A 17,684-nucleotide genomic window follows, 5' to 3' on the forward strand; every position below is an offset into this window, starting at 1 on the left:
GAAGCACCTCTCACTCACATGGCTTTCTCAGATATCTCAATTCTTATTAGCCAATGCCTGTCAGTGATTGGGCCCTTCTCAAACCTTAGCTCTGGAGTATGCTACAAATGAAGACGGGCACATCGTGGACGCAACTGCGCGCATCCTTCCTATCGAATTCCGAGGCGCATATTAAAAATGTTGGAAGAACTGTCCACAGTTACCTTTCGTCAGCCAACAAGATGAGTAGGCCAAACAAACAGCAAAAGGACTGGCCTATGTCAATCTACTATCCCACATAGTATAAAAGTTAACCTATTGTATTGGTCAACTTGTCCTTCTGTGTTAAAAAAGGAATACTCCAAACATACTCTGGGACAGTTGTGTTATGCGATAGATCCCAAATTAATACAACCGAGAGCATCACAAAATATCTTAAAAGCATTGCGAATGATGAACAGATCAGAATGTTTAGCTTAAAATGTTGATATACTATTAGGCTATTTCTTCACATTATAAGCACAGCAATGCGCACACGACAGTAGGCTATAAGCGTGAATGTTCCAACATGCTGTGAATTAGCGGGAAAACACCATACTCATAATTAACCGCGAATGCGATTATGAATGTAATGCTTTTTTATGGTGAAAATGATCTTGCTCAAACTTGGAACTCAAGCGCTGCCTATGTATACCAGTTAGGCTCTACACCGGTTGTAAAGCTGATTAATTTGCAGCATTTTAAGAAGTTATTTGGCCACTTGCCACTTGTGATACAAACATAAAAACATATAGGCCTGTGGGCTAGGCTAAAGAGATGTGCGACTATGATTTGAAAAAGTCGGCAAAAAAAGTAATGCTCTGTTTCTTGCCTTAGTGCATGCAAGCTGGGCATCATTATCATTATCATTAAGTGATAGGCTAATATAGGCTAATATTGTCACCCATCAGACTCTTCTTGATTTAATCTTGTCTTTACATATGATTTATTATATGTGTGAAATGTGTTTTTTGATTTATAATGGACTATTGTCATGCACATGTCTCGGAACAGGGGCAGGGGAAAAGAATACGTGTGCAACATGAGTTCATGGGTACCCTTGAAAAGTTTGATTTGATTTTCAAATACATTTGCATTGATGTCAGAGTGATTAGATGGACAATAGAGTGCTGAGTACCAGGCAGTTAGCAAGTTTGGTAGACTACTAATGACCATCAGCAGCATCAAAGCCTTGAGAAGCCTAGTTACCGGGACTAAATGGTCACTTGGAATTAGAATGCGGTCATGACTCGTGATGTGGATGGGTATTCTATGTTGTAGGTCTAGGTTTTCTTTTTCTATGTGTTTGGCCTGGTATGGTTCTCAATCAGAAGCAGCTGTCTATCGTTGTCTCTGATTGAGAGCCATACTTAGGTAGCCTGTTTTCTCATTTTGAGTTGTGGGTGATTATTTCCCGTTTCAGTGTTTTCACCATACGGGACTGTTTCGGTTTTCCTTTATTCTCTTGTTCGTTTGTTTTCTGTGTTCAGTGTAATAAATATGACACTTACCACGCTGCATATTGGTCCGATATTTCATACTCCTCGTCAAGAGGAAGAAGAAAATCGTTACAAATATGGTCACCTAACAGCCCTACTAGCAATACAATATTTCATCCACTAGCAGATGGGTGTGCGCATGGTCTAAAGTTTGCAGGGACGTAAGCACATTCTCACATCAAGTAAAAAATGTATAAACGCCAACTTTTAGATGAAAACTGGTGCAAGCAAATTTTGGGGTATATCTTGTACGTATGCACGATTTATAAATGAGGCCCCTGGCCCTTATCAAACACAACCAACAAAGGCTATTCCTACAAATTAGTGAGATGAAACATTGTGTCTCACATGCCTCAACGTTTATGTAAGGTGCTTGTGAGTGGAAGTTGCCTTTGGTACGGACATCAGTAAGGCAAATTAACGGAATAGTGATCATCTGTTTTATCTAAGATTATTAACATGGTCAGGCTGTTCTTAGTAGTCCCACTCTCACACAATAGATAGCACAGAGGGGGAAGTGTGTGTGTGTGTGTGTGTGTGTGTGTGTGTGTGTGTGTGTGTGTGTGTGTGTGTGTGTGTGTGTGTGTGTGTGTGTGTGTGTGTGTGTGTGTGTGTGCGCACTCATCCGTGTGGACAGATTTGTATCCTCTTTTATTTCAAATGTCTCATTTGTTCTTGGATCCATTCCTATCTTTACTCTGATAATGATTGTCTCTGCTGCACTGGAGATGATTTCTCGATCAGTTACGCCATTTAAAAGTTGATTAAACATTTCCATTTCCAATTAAACTCTATAATTGTACTCTGTGAGAATGTGTCATTAGAAGTTGAGATGATGGCCACCAGGAAACAGAATTCAAAGTTTACCAGCTGCTAATGTTCCATCATTACAAATGGCAGGTTAGAAGGTTGCATTACACACTGTTTGTGTGCTGTTTTGGGTGTAACGGTACCTTTTGACGTTCTGTGGCATTATGTCCCATTACTCCGCACACCTCAAGGGCAACACCCAATCCCTTCTATATGAGTAAGCAAACTGCTGTTTAAATGATGGAAGACTATTGTATTGTTTACTAATGACTACCTCACTTTTGATTTTCAGCTCCCGTCAACCCTCACCTGAGTAAGTAACTGTTTTTTTTTGTTTCTCACATCACTTAGCATGTCTCAGAGTATGATGAGGACATTCCCACCCTTAACTAGGCAGAGCTGAGCAGCCCTGCCAGAATCCTGCTGAGTAGTTTTCCTGAAATATACTTTATAACTGGGGGATGGGGGATATCAGTGGAATGTGTGTGTGTGTGTGTGTGTGTGTGTGTGTGTGTGTGTGTGTGTGTGTGTGTGTGTGTGTGTGTGTGTGTGTGTGTGTGTGTGTGTGTGTGTGTGTGTGTGTGTGTGTGTGTGTGTATAGTGCTCATTAATGCATTCTATGTGTTCTCTCCAACGTTCTCACATTAATCAGGTCCCATGTAACTTACCTCCACATTAACATCTCCCTACTTCACAAACACTCGCTTGCTAAAGCGTATTGTATAATTGTGTTGGGTTAGCAGTTAGCACATACAAATATAATCATTTATTACCAGCATCATTATCAAACCCCCTATAGATTATAGATGGCAGCCAATCTTATCTAAACAATAGATCTAATCTGCACACCTCTTCACTACTCCCCTACAACCCCCCCTTCCTCCTCCTCCTCCTCCTTCCGCTTTTCCATCTCCTACTCCTCTATGTCCTCCTACATTCCACTCCACTCCTCCCCTCCCAATCCCCCGTCCATCTCCACTAAGGCTCAGGTCCATGTAGTTTAGCTCACAGTGGATTGACATTAGCAGAGAGATGCTGGGGGCCAGACCCCCATTTAGATCTGCAAATCTGGACACTGGAGGGGAGAGGAGTCAAGAGCTGAGGCCCCTCTCTCTGTCTCTGGCTGTCTTAGCTGGGCCACTCTCCTCTGTGAGTGTGTGTGTGTGTGCGCCTCTCTCTCTCTCATCTCTCTCTCTCCCCCCTCTCCTCCTCCCCTCCTTTCCACGCCTGCTTCTCCACTACCTGTGTAAAGCCTCTAGTTCCTGCCTCCACCAAGGTCGCCACTTCAAACTGCTTCCAGCTACCTTTTAATAAATCAATGAATATTTATCACACGGCCCCACGTCCTGAATCTAAATGCTGCTTTTTACCAACTCTTTGAGGACACTTCTGTTTCTAAATGTCTCCTGGTTATATCGTGTTGTTTTCGTATTATATTATTTTATATTACAGTTTGACAACCATATCTCTTTAAGAGAACCGTCGATAGAGACCTACAAGGCCTACAGATGTAGAATCTTAATTTATAATTAATGGACATTTTTGTGGGAGTTAATACATCATTCATAAGGGGAAATCAAGTGTAAGTGTGTGTGTGTGTGTCTGTCTGTCTGTCTGTCTGTCTGTCTGTCTGTCTTGTCTGTCTTGTCTGTCTTGTCTGTCTTGTCTGTCTTGTCTGTCTGTCTGTCTGTCTGTCTGTCTGTCTGTCTGTCTGTCTGTCTGTCTCAGTCACCAGATCTCAACCCAATTGAAAACTTATGGGAGATTCTGGAGCGGCCCCTGAGACAGTGTTTTTCACCACCATCCACAAAATACCCCTCCAGTAGAGTTCCAGACACTTGTAGAATGTCCGCAAAGAACTGTGTTCGAATACCCATACTAACATACTGTATACTACATACTTAATGAGTATATACACTACATACTATATACTATTTGTTCATTTTAGTATACTGTAAACAAAGTGTATTCTTTCAGTGTACTAGCGCTTTGCCTGTCTACCGAAAATTGATGCTGTTGCTATGCAACTTCTTGCTAGCTTGTTAGCATAACAAATGACCAGCTAGAAATCTTACGAGTTCATTAACATTGTCCATTGAGAACACACAACAACTATACCACTTAGCTAAGCTAAGAATGACATGAATAATCAAGTCAATAAATGTTTTCCTCCATCTGTATTTGATGTTTCATTATTTGTGTCCATTCCTATGTTAAACCCTATATGGCTCAACTCTGCACGAGATACACTGTATGTGGCTCGAGACAGACATACCACACACAACTATGAATAGTTAATATACTGGAAAGTTTGATGTATTAGTAGCAAACTAACATTAGGTAGCTAGCTAACATACCAGTACATTGGGGAAGCAAGTAGCCTACTGGTTAGAGTGTTGGGCCAGTAACCAAAAGGTTGTTGGATTGAATCCTCTAGCTGACAAGGTAAAAAAAAAAAATAATGTTTTGCCCCCGAACAAGGCAGTTAACCCACTGTTCCCCAGTAGGCCGTCAGTGTAAATAAGAATTTGTTCTTAACTGACTTGCCTAGTTAAATAAAATAAATACATACAAGCAACTGCTGTAATGCTATGTGGTTCGTAAGGCTAGTGTAGTTTTCAAATTGTCAGCCAACATAATGTGTCATGTAACTTATTTGAAAAGTAATTACTTCTTTATTACATTGATCAATATTTTCTTAACATTTGTTTGAATTAGTTAAAGTCAAAATCAAATCAAATCAAATGTATTTATATAGCCCTTCGTACATCAGCTGATATCTCAAAGTGCTGTACAGAAACCCAGCCTAAAACCCCAAACAGCAAGCAATGCAGGTGTAGAAGCACGGTGGCTAGGAAAAACTCCCTAGAAAGTCCAAAACCTAGGAAGAAACCTAGAGAGGAACCAGGCTATGTGGGGTCCTATGAGAGTCCTCTTCTGGCTGTGCCGGGTAGAGATTATAACAGAACATGGCCAAGATGTTCAAATGTTCATAAATGACCAGCATGGTCGAATAATAATAAGGCAGAACAGTTGAAACTGGAGCAGCAGCACAGTCAGGTGGACTGGGGACAGCAAGGAGTCATCATGTCAGGTAGTCCTGGGGCACGGTCCTAGGGCTCAGGTCCTCAGAGAGAGAGAAAGAAAGAGAGAATTAGAGAGAGCATATGTGGGGTGGCCAGTCCTCTTCTGGCTGTGCCGGGTGGAGATTATAACAGAACATGGCCAAGATGTTCAAATGTTCATAAATGACCAGCATGGTCGAATAATAGTAAGGCAGAACAGTTGAAACTGGAGCAACAGCATGGCCAGGTGGACTGGGGACAGCAAGGAGTCATCATGTCAGGTAGTCCTGGGGCATGGTCCTAGGGCTCAGGTCAGTTGAAACTGGAGCAGCAGCATGGCCAGGTGGACTGGGGACAGCAAGGAGTCATCATGTCAGGTAGTCCTGGGGCATGGTCCTAGGGCTCAGGTTCTCTGAGAAAGAGAAAGAAAGAGAGAAGGAGAGAATTAGAGAACGCACACTTAGATTCACACAGGACACCGAATAGGACAGGAGAAGTACTCCAGATATAACAAACTGACCCTAGCCCCCCCGACACATAAACTACTGCAGCATAAATAAAGCAATGAATATTCACTTTTTGGACTTAAATTTGTATCTGTGCTCGTCGGACTTCGGCTGAATATTGAAGGAGTATTGAAGTTGTTCTGTCAGCTCGTTGTGGCCCAACAGCCTATTAAGACACTATTTTGGTGTTTCCTTTTTTTGTTGCATATACCTGTAGCTCTCTCATTGTTAGACACACATGCATTGGCCTGTGTTGATTTCAAACATCATTAACTTCAACAGTATGTCCTCTTATAGAATGCATTGCACAGCAGTAATTCATGATCCACTAGATTCATGGTCAGCTATCTGAAGCCATTAATTGGGTGAACTCAGACTCAGAGACTTAGTCGTGCAACCATTGGTAGACATGCATAGCAGTATCCATTGACTGATGTGTTTATTCACATGATCAACATAAGAATATAGAATGCACCGCTGCCATTCATTCATGGTTCAGTAGCCAATGTCATAGTGAACACCATGAAAAGGTTCTATCAAGTATTTCCATCTGTACCAGAGGAGGCTGGTGGGAGGAGCTATAGTAGGACAGGCTCATTTTAATATCTTGAATGGAATTAATGGAACAGAGTCAAACGTGGTTTCCATATATTTGATGTGTTTGATACCGTTCCATTCATTCCATTCCAGCCATTACAATAAGCCCATCCTTCTATAGCCTCATCTGATTTGTACCTACATTTGGACATGATTATAAGAGCATTTCTCGACCTGTGCTCCATGACAGTTACTGCAGCTTTCATCTACTACTGTAGACATTACATGATGAGGTTCTAGTGTTTATATTCCAATGACGACTGTAACAGTGGATTTCTGATCCGCTCTTCAGGAGAGTTCCACTGCAGCTTCGAGGAGGAGCCCATCTGTATGTTCACACAGGACAAGAACGACGACTTCGATTGGACGAGACACAGCGCCGCCACCCGTGACACCAAGTACACGCCCAACACCGGGCCTAGCGGTGACCGCAGCGGATCCAAACAGGGTGAGCAAACCCAGGAAAGAAAACAAAACTACTGTACTGTATGTTTTATTGTGATGTTATTAGTATTTTAGGTGCACTGTGTTTGGGAATCTTCAATGCGACAAAGAAGGTCATATGGGAATTGTTTTGCCCACAGTTAACTATGTTAGCCAGGTTAACTAGTTAGAATATTTTTGGACACTTATTTGCAAGCGTTTGGCTACGACTCCAGGTGGCTTCAGCTATGTTACATGTATCTGTTTGTGACGCATGTTCTTTCACAGCGTATTGGTACGGTTGGCTTCCAGGTTAACTTCCAGGTCTTTCTGAGTAATATTTTAGTCTTGACCCTGGTAGTCAACTCAGTACTGTATAAACAACACACACTACACGTGGCCAATCAATAACACTTGTCAATATCAACACAATGGAACAAGCAACAAACAATTAACCTTTTGCGTGTAGGGGGCAATATTTTCGTTTTTGGCTAAAAAACGTACCCATTTGAAACTGCCTATTTCTCAGAATATGCATATAATTGTCAGATTAGGATAGAAAATACTCTAAGGTTTCCAAACCTGTAAAAATATTGTCTGTGAGTTTAACCTGATAGTACGCCCCATCCCGCATGCGGTATCGTTACTACAGCCTCAAGCTCATTAGCATAACGCAACGTTAGCGATTTTTTAAAATCGCAAATGAAACGAAATAAATATGCCTGTTCTCAAGCTTATCCTTTTCTTAACAATCCTGTCGTCTCAGATTTTCAAAATATGCTTTAGAACCAGAGAAAATCACTAATTTGTGTAAGAGTGGTGATAGCTAGCTTAGTGTTAGCATTAGCATTTAGCACGCAACATATTCACAAAAACCAGCCAAGGAATCAAATAAAATAATTTACCTTTGAAGAACTTCAGATGTTTCAATGAGGAGATTCTCAGATAGCAGATGTCCAGTTTTTCCTGAAAGATTCTTGTGTAGGACACATCGTTCCCTTTTGTTACTATGCATATGGCTACCGAAACTAACCGAAAATTCAGTCACCTACATGTCGAACTTTTTTCCGAATTAACTCCATAATATTGACTGAAACATGGAAAACGTTGTTTGAATCAATCCTGAAGGTGGTTTGTCATATTTCTCTCCATTGAAAGCACCGTCCTTGTATCTTGCCTCGTTCTGATAAGTGACTGGAAAAATACTGGGAGTTGATTTTTGCGCACCAATTGCCACGCAGACACCAAGAGGGACACCTGGCAATTGTAGTCTCTTATGGTCAATCTTCCAATGATATGCCTACAAATACGTCACAATGCTGCAGAGACCTTGGGGAAACAAGAGAAAGAGTCCGTTCATTCCTGTCGCATTCACAGCCATATAAGGCGATCATGGAAAACGTAGCCTCAGAAATCCTGTGCATTTCCTGGTCGGTCATACATCTTGGTTTTGCCCGAAACATTTGTTCTAAGGGACTCACAGTGAAAATCTTTGCATTTCTGGAAACGTAAGACTGTCTTCTTTCCAAAGCTATCAATTCCAAGCATATTCGAGCATCTTTTCGTGACAAAATATTGCGCTTAAAACGGGCACGTCTTTTTATCCAAAAATGAAATACTGCCCCTAGAGTACTAACAGGATAACAGAACTGATATTGCAGGCAAAATCCTGAGGAAAATCCAATCAGGAAGTGTCTCTTATTTTGAAACCTTTCTGTTCCTATGCAAGCCTATCCTCCATTTAAAGGGACATCAACCAGATTCAGTCTTTAGACATAGTTTTGGGCTTTTATTTTGAAAAATGAGCATGAAGGATCACGTTGCGTAAGTGGATAGGTGGGAGCTCTCAGTGTTTTTGTGCAACTGAGTAAAGCCGCCATTGTTTCTCCCGCTGTTATTGAAAAACCTACACACTCGGTTGATATATTAACGAATATATATTTTAAAAACAACATGAGAATTGATTATAAAAAACGTTTGACATGTTTCTGTGGACATTATGGATATTATTTGGAATATACGTCTGCGTTGTCGTGACCGCTCTTTCTTGTGGATTTCTGAACATAACGCGACAAACAAACGTCTGTATTTTGGGTATAAAAATCATCTTTATGGAACAAAAGGAACATTTGAAGTGTAACTGGGAGTCTCGTGAGTGAAAACATCCGAAGATCATCAAAGGTAAACTATGAATTTGATTGCTTTTCTGATTTTCGTGACCAAGCTTCCCTGATGCTAAGTGTACATGATGTTATGCTATGCTATCGATAAACTTACATAAACGCTTGGATTGCTTTCGCTGTAAAGCATCATTTCAAAATCTGAGATGACAGTTGGATTAACAAAAGGCTAAGCTGTGTTTTGCAATATTGCACTTGTGATTTCATGAATATGAATATTTTTTAGTAATATTATTTGACTGTTGCGCTATGCTATTCAGCGGTTGCTGACGAAAATGATCCCGCTAACGGGATGGGTAGCGCCAAGAATTAAGCACTCTCACTTTCATGGTAGTCATCTCTCTCTCTCTATATATATATATATACATACATACAGTGGGGCAAAAAAGTATTTAGTCAGCCACCAATTGTGCAAGTTTTGCCACTTAAAAAGATGAGAGAGGCCTGTAATTTTCATCATAGGTACACTTCAACTATGACAGACAAAATCAATTTAAAAAATCAAGAAAATCACATTGTAGGATTTGTAATGAATTTATTTGCAAATTATGGTGGAAAATAAGTATTTGGTCACCTACAAACAATCAGGATTTCTGGCTCTCACAGACCTGTAACTTCTTATTTAAGAGGCTCCTCTGTCCTCCACTCGTATATATATATATATATATATATATATATATATATATATATATATATATATATCCCATCCTCTCTCTCTCTGGTTTCCATGGGGACAGTGCCTGACAGAGTTGCCTGCTAGTGTTCAATATGAGAGATTGATACAGTGTAAACACAGGCAAATTCGTTTCACAGTCTGACACACACCCTCAGCAAGAAACGGTGGCAGTTGGCCTGTGTGTCAGTCCCGAGGGAGAGTGAGCATTGATCTGGTCTTTACAGGAATGGACAGCTCTAGTAGCACCAGCAGCTGAAGTAGTAAATAATATACTGGCTTTAATCACTGTAATTAGTTGAAACTGTCCAGCATTTCATTACCAGCCACCAGTCCTAAGGGGCTGCAATTATCTGATATCAAATTCAACAAAGAGAAGAAATTCTATTTGATTTTAGCTGGAGGGTATGAAGGTTTTTAACCATTAGCTACCTAGCTACCTTCCCCCTCCCCAAAGTGGGACTGTAGTTTGAGTCTGGAATGAGACTCGGGCCATGTGCGGGGAAGGTTCGTTTCACTGCTGCTTCTCCCATGAAGGTTTCAGATCTGAGATATGGCCATCTATTCTGTCCCCTCTGCCCTCTGGTTAGTGTTTGGTTAGAGGAAATTGACTTCCACTGTTTCACTCGTAGCTGGATGGAGACGCCATTTTCATCCCAAACGATTCTAAGATATTGAGGGCTTGTTCCATACATCCTCTATATCATGTGCCCATGCATCCTCTATATCATGTGCCCATACATCCTCTATATCATGTGCCCATACATCCTCTATATCATGTGCCCATGCATCCTCTATATCATGTGCCCATACATCCTCTATATCATGTGCCCATACATCCTCTATATCATGTGCCCATACATCCTCTATATCATGTGCCCATACATCCTCTATATCATGTGCCCATGCATCCTCTATATCATGTGCCCATGCATCCTCTATATCATGTGCCCATACATCCTCTATATCATGTGCCCATACATCCTCTATATCATGTGCCCATACATCCTCTATATCATGTGCCCATACATCCTCTATATCATGTGCCCATACATCCTCTATATCATGTGCCCATACATCCTCTATATCATATGCCCATACATCCTCTATATCATGTGCCCATACATCCTCTATATCACTTTCCCTTTGGGGTTTCTAATAAAACAATAGTCCCTCCAATATCCAAAGCAATATTCCATGTGATTGTTACAGAAATGTTGTTTTTTTCCGGAATACAAAGAGCACAACAAAAGGTTTATTTTATGTGATTTAACGGCAACTTGTGGCTGAACATGTTGAGGCTAGGGGGCAGTATTTTCACTTTTGGATGAAAGGCGTGCCCAGAGTAAACGGCCTCCTACTCTTTCCCAGATGGGAATATATGCATAGTATTATTACTAGTGGATAGAAAACACTCTAAAGTTTCTAAAACTGTTTGAATTATGTCTGTGAGTATAAAAGAACTCACATGGCAGACAAAAACCTGAGAAGAAATCCAAACAGGAAGTGAGAACTCAATATAGAAAACAGTGCCATTGGATGTCCACCTTAGATATGGATGAGAATGCACTTCCTAGGGCTTCCACAAGATGTCACCGTCTTTAGATTCTGGTTGTATGATTCTACTATAAAGGAGGGGCTCATAATAGCTCTTTGGGTGGGTGGTCTGGTAGAAAGCCTCGGTCTCATTACACGCGGTCACGAGAGTTTCCTTCCTATGCTTTTCTTCAGACAATGAAATTCTCCGGTTGGAACCTTATTGCTGATTAATGTTTAAAACATCCTAAATATGGATTGCATACATCATTTGACTTGTTTCTACGACCTGTAACGGAACTTTTTGAGTTTTTGTCTGAAGGAATTGTTCGTGCTTTTTGAGGATTGAATGCTGGGCTGAACAAGCTAACAACAAGTGGCTAAATTATGGGCTTTTTGGAATTTTATGGAACACATCAGTCATTTATTGTCGAACTGGGATTCCTGGAACTGCCTTCTGATGAAGATATTCAAAGGTAAGTGAATATTTACAGTGTTTTCTGTAGCTTCTGTTGACGCCAAAATGGCGGCTATTTCTTTGAGTTCTGAGCGCCGTTCTCAGATGATTCTTTTTCCGTAAAGTTTTTTTAAAAATTTGACACAGCGGTTGCATAGAGGATACATTTATCTTTAATTCTGTGAATAACACTTACATCTTTTATCAATGTTTATTGTGAGTATTTCTGCAAAATCACCAGATGTTTTGGAATCAAAACATTACTGCACGTAACGCGCCAATGTAAACTGAGATTTTTTAAATATATATATGCACATTATCGAACAAAACACACAATACATGTATAACATGATGTCCTATGAGTGTCATCTGATGGAGATAATCAAAGGTTAGTGATTCATTTTATCTATATTTATGCTTTTATGACTGTGAAATATCGCTCTGTGTGTTTTTGAATTTGGTGGTCATCTAACATAAATATATGTTGTGTTTTCGCTGTAAAACATTTTAAAAATTGGACACGGTGGGTAGATTAACAAGATGTTTGTCTTTCATTTGCTGTATTGGACTTGTGTGAAAGTTAAATATTTCTAAAGAATATTTTTATCAGCTGAATGGGAGGGAGTGTTCCCTTCAGGGAACTCCTTGTGCCCCTCTAGCCCCAACAGGATTTATTAAGAGTCATGTCTACAAACAACAGAGCTCTCATTGGGTGCTAAATACAGCCTGGCCCTCTGGTGTTGATTTCTCTACCCACAGGTATAACCTTGTTATTTGGTGTTGTGTCCTCCCCACCCTACAGGTTTCTACATGTACATCGAGACATCCCGGCCTCGGAAGGAGGGTGAGGTAGCAAGGCTGGTCAGTCCTTTCTTCAACGTGGCGCCCAAGAACCCGTACGGCATCACCAATCCCCCGGCATACTGCTTCGGCTTCTTCTTCCACATGTACGGAAAACACATCGGTAAGAAGGACATGTCAGTCTTTTCCCCTCCAACACATAACAGCAAGTCACAAACAAAGGACATGTTCCTTGTATTCTCTGTATTCTCTCATCAATACATGATTGAGTCAGAGGCTTCTCTCCAGTGACTATTTTTATAATCTCATAGCTTCATGTCGTAATCATCCATATTAGATCCATTATTCTGGACATTGGATCCATTATAAGATCCATCATTTTGATTGATGGCTTTATGTTTTTCCCTTTATACTTACCAAAAGCATTGTTTGGTTTTGAAGTCTGTGTCTTTAGGTTATCAAACGTGACAAATTCCGGTCGAAATGCAGCCAAAATTCTTGTGGATGCGCACCAAAACTTCAAAATTACATATATGTCGACTAAACTGGTCAAACTAATTGCAGAATCAAGCTAAAGCATGTTATAAACATGGAAAACAATCGTTAGCACGAACAGAAAACCACACATCGTTTGGTCAACCCTGGAAGAAAGAGAGCACTGGAGCGCATCAGAGTACTTATTTTTTCACGTGACCCGGAAGTTTCAGCCCGCCAAAACTCGTGTGGGCGCGCGATTCTCACAATGACAAGCCCTATTGAAAGCAGACATCGCGCTGAAGACATAGAAACTATTCACGGATCGGTAGCTGCTTGGGAAGGGTGGGGGCGATGACGTCAAAGTTGGGCCAACTTTTCAGATGACAAGAGAGAGTTTGGGAGAATGGCTGCCCTGAGAGTTCTGCTTTACATACAGACATAATTTGAACAGTTTTAGAAGCTTTAGAGTGTTTTCTATTCAATAATAATTATTATATGCATATATTAGCAATTTTGGACAGATTTTTTTTCTGTTTACTATGGGCACGCAATTCCTCCAAAGGGGGCAGTAGTCAGCCCTATCTTTAACAAGATGTACACTCTTAAAAATCAAAGCACAATTTGGAACCAAATGTGACCTGATTCAGGAAACTGGGCGTATGTCGCAAGTCACGACTTCACAGGAGAGCTGTTTGAATGTAAAAAATATTTTGGAGATCAAAATAAAAAATAATTGACAGGAATGCCTTCTCGAACATGTGAACTTTCATGTGCCTTAATAACAAACCTGTATGCAATCTGTAAATACGAATTAAATTGTTAAATTACGAACCTTGTTGGTTAAGCCACAGAAAAAGCGAACATCCTTCCCACTAGCCATGATTGGCTGAGATAATGAGTGGGCTGGACATGCCGAGAGAGGAGTTAGGATTGGTCTGCCATATTCAAGGCTTCTGTCTATTTGAGCTCATCAGTCTGTCGGTAATCGTGTTGAACACGGCATTATTTATGTATAGTGTTGTGCAACTGCATAAGTGTTGCTCCCCATTTTCTGGAGGATCAAGTTTTGATATCAGTGAAACTAGAGTATAATAGCTAAAGAGATGGAGAAAACACCTGTCTCCGGATTGCATCTTCAAGCTATGGGAAACCGTGGTATGGCATTCCTGACAGGGAGATGCGTCCAGTATCATACATGATGTATACAGGACAAATAGTCTAGCGTTAGCTAGCTACATTTTCAGATATTACACATTTCTAATTTTGACTGAAAGTGGTTTCATTTCAAACTAAACTGTACTGTTAGCTAGCTAACGTTAGCCGTCTGGCTCTCTAGCTGACGTTATTATTTGTTTCCCAGAGACATTTGCTTTTCTATTTAGAGCCTAATTTTAGCTAGCTAACATTGGACCTGGTTGGTTAGTTCCCAGCACTATGGCATTGTTGGCAAGCTGTTCATTGTTGTTTAACTAGCTAACATTAGATGGCTGACTCGTTAGCTAACGTTACATGACATGTGTGATCTTAAACGTTGTTTACCTAGCTAGGTTGATTGTTTACCTAGCTTGCTAGCTAGATGTCTTAAGCTAAAGTGTACTGTTAGCTAGCTAATGTTAGCTGGCTAGCTCTCTAGCAGAGGTTATTGTTCATTTCCCAGAGCTGTTTGCTTTACTAGTTAGAGCTTAATGTTAGGCATTGTTGTTTAATTAGCTCATGTTAGCTGGATGGCTCGTTAGCGAACATTACGTAACGTGTGTACAACAATATGGCTGGTGTCAGTAAACATCTGCAAAAAAGCACCATTTCACATTTTGCTACATAAGACCTGAATCCAGGTGGTGATTCACAAATAGGGTTTGGTGTTATTCAGATTTTCATATCATACCATCCTCCTTTCATCCCGGGATATACAGTATTTCCGACGTTGTACTCAAGGGGGCGCCAAAACACAAAGAGCTCATTGGGCATTGTTACGAATCCCTTTTGACCCGACAGTCTAGGGGGATGGTAATGAGACACGTAACATAACTCAGGCAAATTATAATATTGACAAAGTAAAAGTGTGAACGAAATAACCAGGACAACTGAAATCTACTGTCAAACTCTAGGTTTATTTGAAAACACACGGTAATGGGGGGGGAGAGCAGGAAAAGGGGCTGAGCTGGACCCAAGGAAAGAAACAATAAGTATTCAAAAACACCCCTACTTTAACAACAGCTAACTAACTAACCAAAAATACAGTGGGTGGTCCGCCCAGTTCTAACTAGTGTATTTAACAAAGTCTACCTACGGGTAGTGTATACCCATGGGCGACTTGTCTTGGTTTCCCCTTTTCCCACCAGCAAATAAACACCATAACCAAAAACAATACTCACAGGTGAGGACAAAGTGCTATGAGGTGCTCAAACAAAAGAGAGGTCAATACACAAAGAGAGAGTGACACACAGAGCCCTACAGACATGGCATTTACAGAGAGATTGAGCTCTAGAGCAAACAACTGACAGGGTTTTTAAACCAATGGAGAGGAACTGTGATTGGGTAGGAAACAGGAGGAGGTGTGTCTTCTGATTGATGATTGGACTGGTGACTGATTGGGGAGTGATGATTTTCACCTGTGAGGGGAGAAGGAGAGAAAAGAAACACACACACAGGATACACACAGGATACTTGTATCCGTAACAGGCATCTACAGTGGTTCATCCTTTAAAAGTTGCAGCGTACTGCAGCACAGCTTGCGTGGTGCCGCAGAATTCTATGGCACGTTATTTAAGTGCCAACCACTGGTACCATTAATGCTAGTTAGTGCTAGTTTGACCACCAGAGGACATCTTTGAGAAGCATTTGATAGCTTTCATTAGTGGCTGTACTAGAGAATTGAAAACTTTTTTTTGTAAGAACATAGTATATGGGACTGATTTTAAGAAATGTTACTTAATTAATTTGATTAATATTATGGTGTTTCTATTTCAAGAAAAATGGAATGGATGGACCGGAAAATATGGCTCTGTACAACGTGATGGTCGAGAGTAGGCTACAGTGCTGGACTATTTAGCTAAAGAATCCCTGTGTCGTGCGGGCACGCGGCAGACCTGGGCTCAATTCCCCAACAGGGAGGAAGGAGTAGGCTGTCCTTGTAAAAAAAAATTGTTAACTGATTCAATATGTTTTATTTCATAGTTGTGATGTATTCGCTATTATTCTAAAATGTAGAAGATGCTGGAGGAAACAGGTACAAAAGTATCTATATCCACAGTAAAACGAGTCCTATATCTACATAACCTGAAAGAGCCATAAATGGGATTGTTCTTTGAAAAACCATACAAAAATCCAAAATCAGAAATGTTTGGTCCCTCCAAGACCGAAATTGAATAGCCCTTCTGTAGGGATTTAAGCCTCATTTGCATAGTTCGCAGGGTGCCCTTGAAGTGAGTTACTATTGTCACCCATGACTGTGTTTGCTAGTGACAGAGACACAGTTGTTGCAGTCCTGTGGCCTTCACCAAGTGAGATCCAAAGTGAGTATGTTGTCATAACACTTGTATTATTTAAGACAATACATATTTTATAAGACCTAGTTTTACCCTAATACAATGACATGCAACTCATAATTTGCCTGCAAGTCACATTATGCTGGCTTGCAAAGTGATGTGTATTTCCTATTGTGGATATCCAACATTTAGAAATGTTATTCTCCCACAACCTGCACTCAAAATGACAGCCAGGGTTGGGAAGACTAAGATATTAGAGTACCTTAATCATCTAAACTTAAACAACCCATTCAGTAATGGGTTTGAAGTCCAAGTAACAGATTAGATTAGTTTAGAAAACTGTATGTTATTTAAATTTGAGGTGCATAAGATTAATTAATCAATCAATGTACATGCAAAACATAGGCGTTGAAACAAACAATTCTAAAAATCAACCTGCAATAGAGCATGCTGGGAAATATGATACTGATGTGCATGGTTTTGGTTCAACTCTGGTTATTAACACCGGGGTTCTTTTACACCACTGAGTGATAATATAAGTCTTTACAGTAAGAATTTAACTATTGAATCAACACTAGAAATGTTACACTGAAAAATCAACACTAGTTAAAACACTGACCAATGTCCTGTGTGCTATGAAAGGGACTTATTTGCAGGCATCCATACATTTCAAGAACCTTATAGAATTCTAAAGAACCGTAGACTCAAAGGTTCTTTATCAGGCAAGAGATCTCCAAGGCACCTTAAGAGCTAACTAGGAACCATTTAAGAACCTTTATTTTGTCCAGTGCACAGTACCAGTCAAACTCATTCAATATTTTTTCTTTATTTTTACTATTTTCTACATTGTAGAATTATAGTGAAGACATCAAAACTATGAAATAACACATATGGAATCATATAGTAACCAAAAAAAGTGTTAAACAAATCAAAATAGATATTAGAGATTCTTCAAAGTAGCCACCATTTGCCTTGATGACATCTTTTTGATGTAGTTTCAGAGAGGAGACATTTATCTGAACGCATCCACGTCTACAACCATTTCCTGTCTCCCAGTGAAGAGGTACTCTGCTACTAATGCTCTGCTCCCAGACTCTCTCTCTCTCTGTGTGTGTGTGTGTGTGTGTGTGTGTGCGTGTGTGTGCGCAAGGGGG

General features: G+C 40.3%; 1 protein-coding gene across 1 annotated transcript in view; it reads left to right on the plus strand.

Moving 5' to 3' along the window:
- Window positions 1–17,684, plus strand: part of LOC115140383 (MAM domain-containing glycosylphosphatidylinositol anchor protein 2-like) — a 436,092-nt gene that overhangs the window by 382,123 nt on the left and 36,285 nt on the right. Inside the window, exons 13-15 of the mRNA XM_065026245.1 lie at window positions 2,620–2,640; window positions 6,788–6,943; window positions 12,567–12,728. Of these exons, the coding sequence (XP_064882317.1) occupies window positions 2,620–2,640; window positions 6,788–6,943; window positions 12,567–12,728 (339 nt within the window). The remainder of the gene's footprint in view (window positions 1–2,619; window positions 2,641–6,787; window positions 6,944–12,566; window positions 12,729–17,684) is intronic.

Source organism: Oncorhynchus nerka, linkage group LG13 (genome assembly GCF_034236695.1).
Source record: "Oncorhynchus nerka isolate Pitt River linkage group LG13, Oner_Uvic_2.0, whole genome shotgun sequence".
Lineage (NCBI taxonomy): Eukaryota > Metazoa > Chordata > Actinopteri > Salmoniformes > Salmonidae > Oncorhynchus > Oncorhynchus nerka.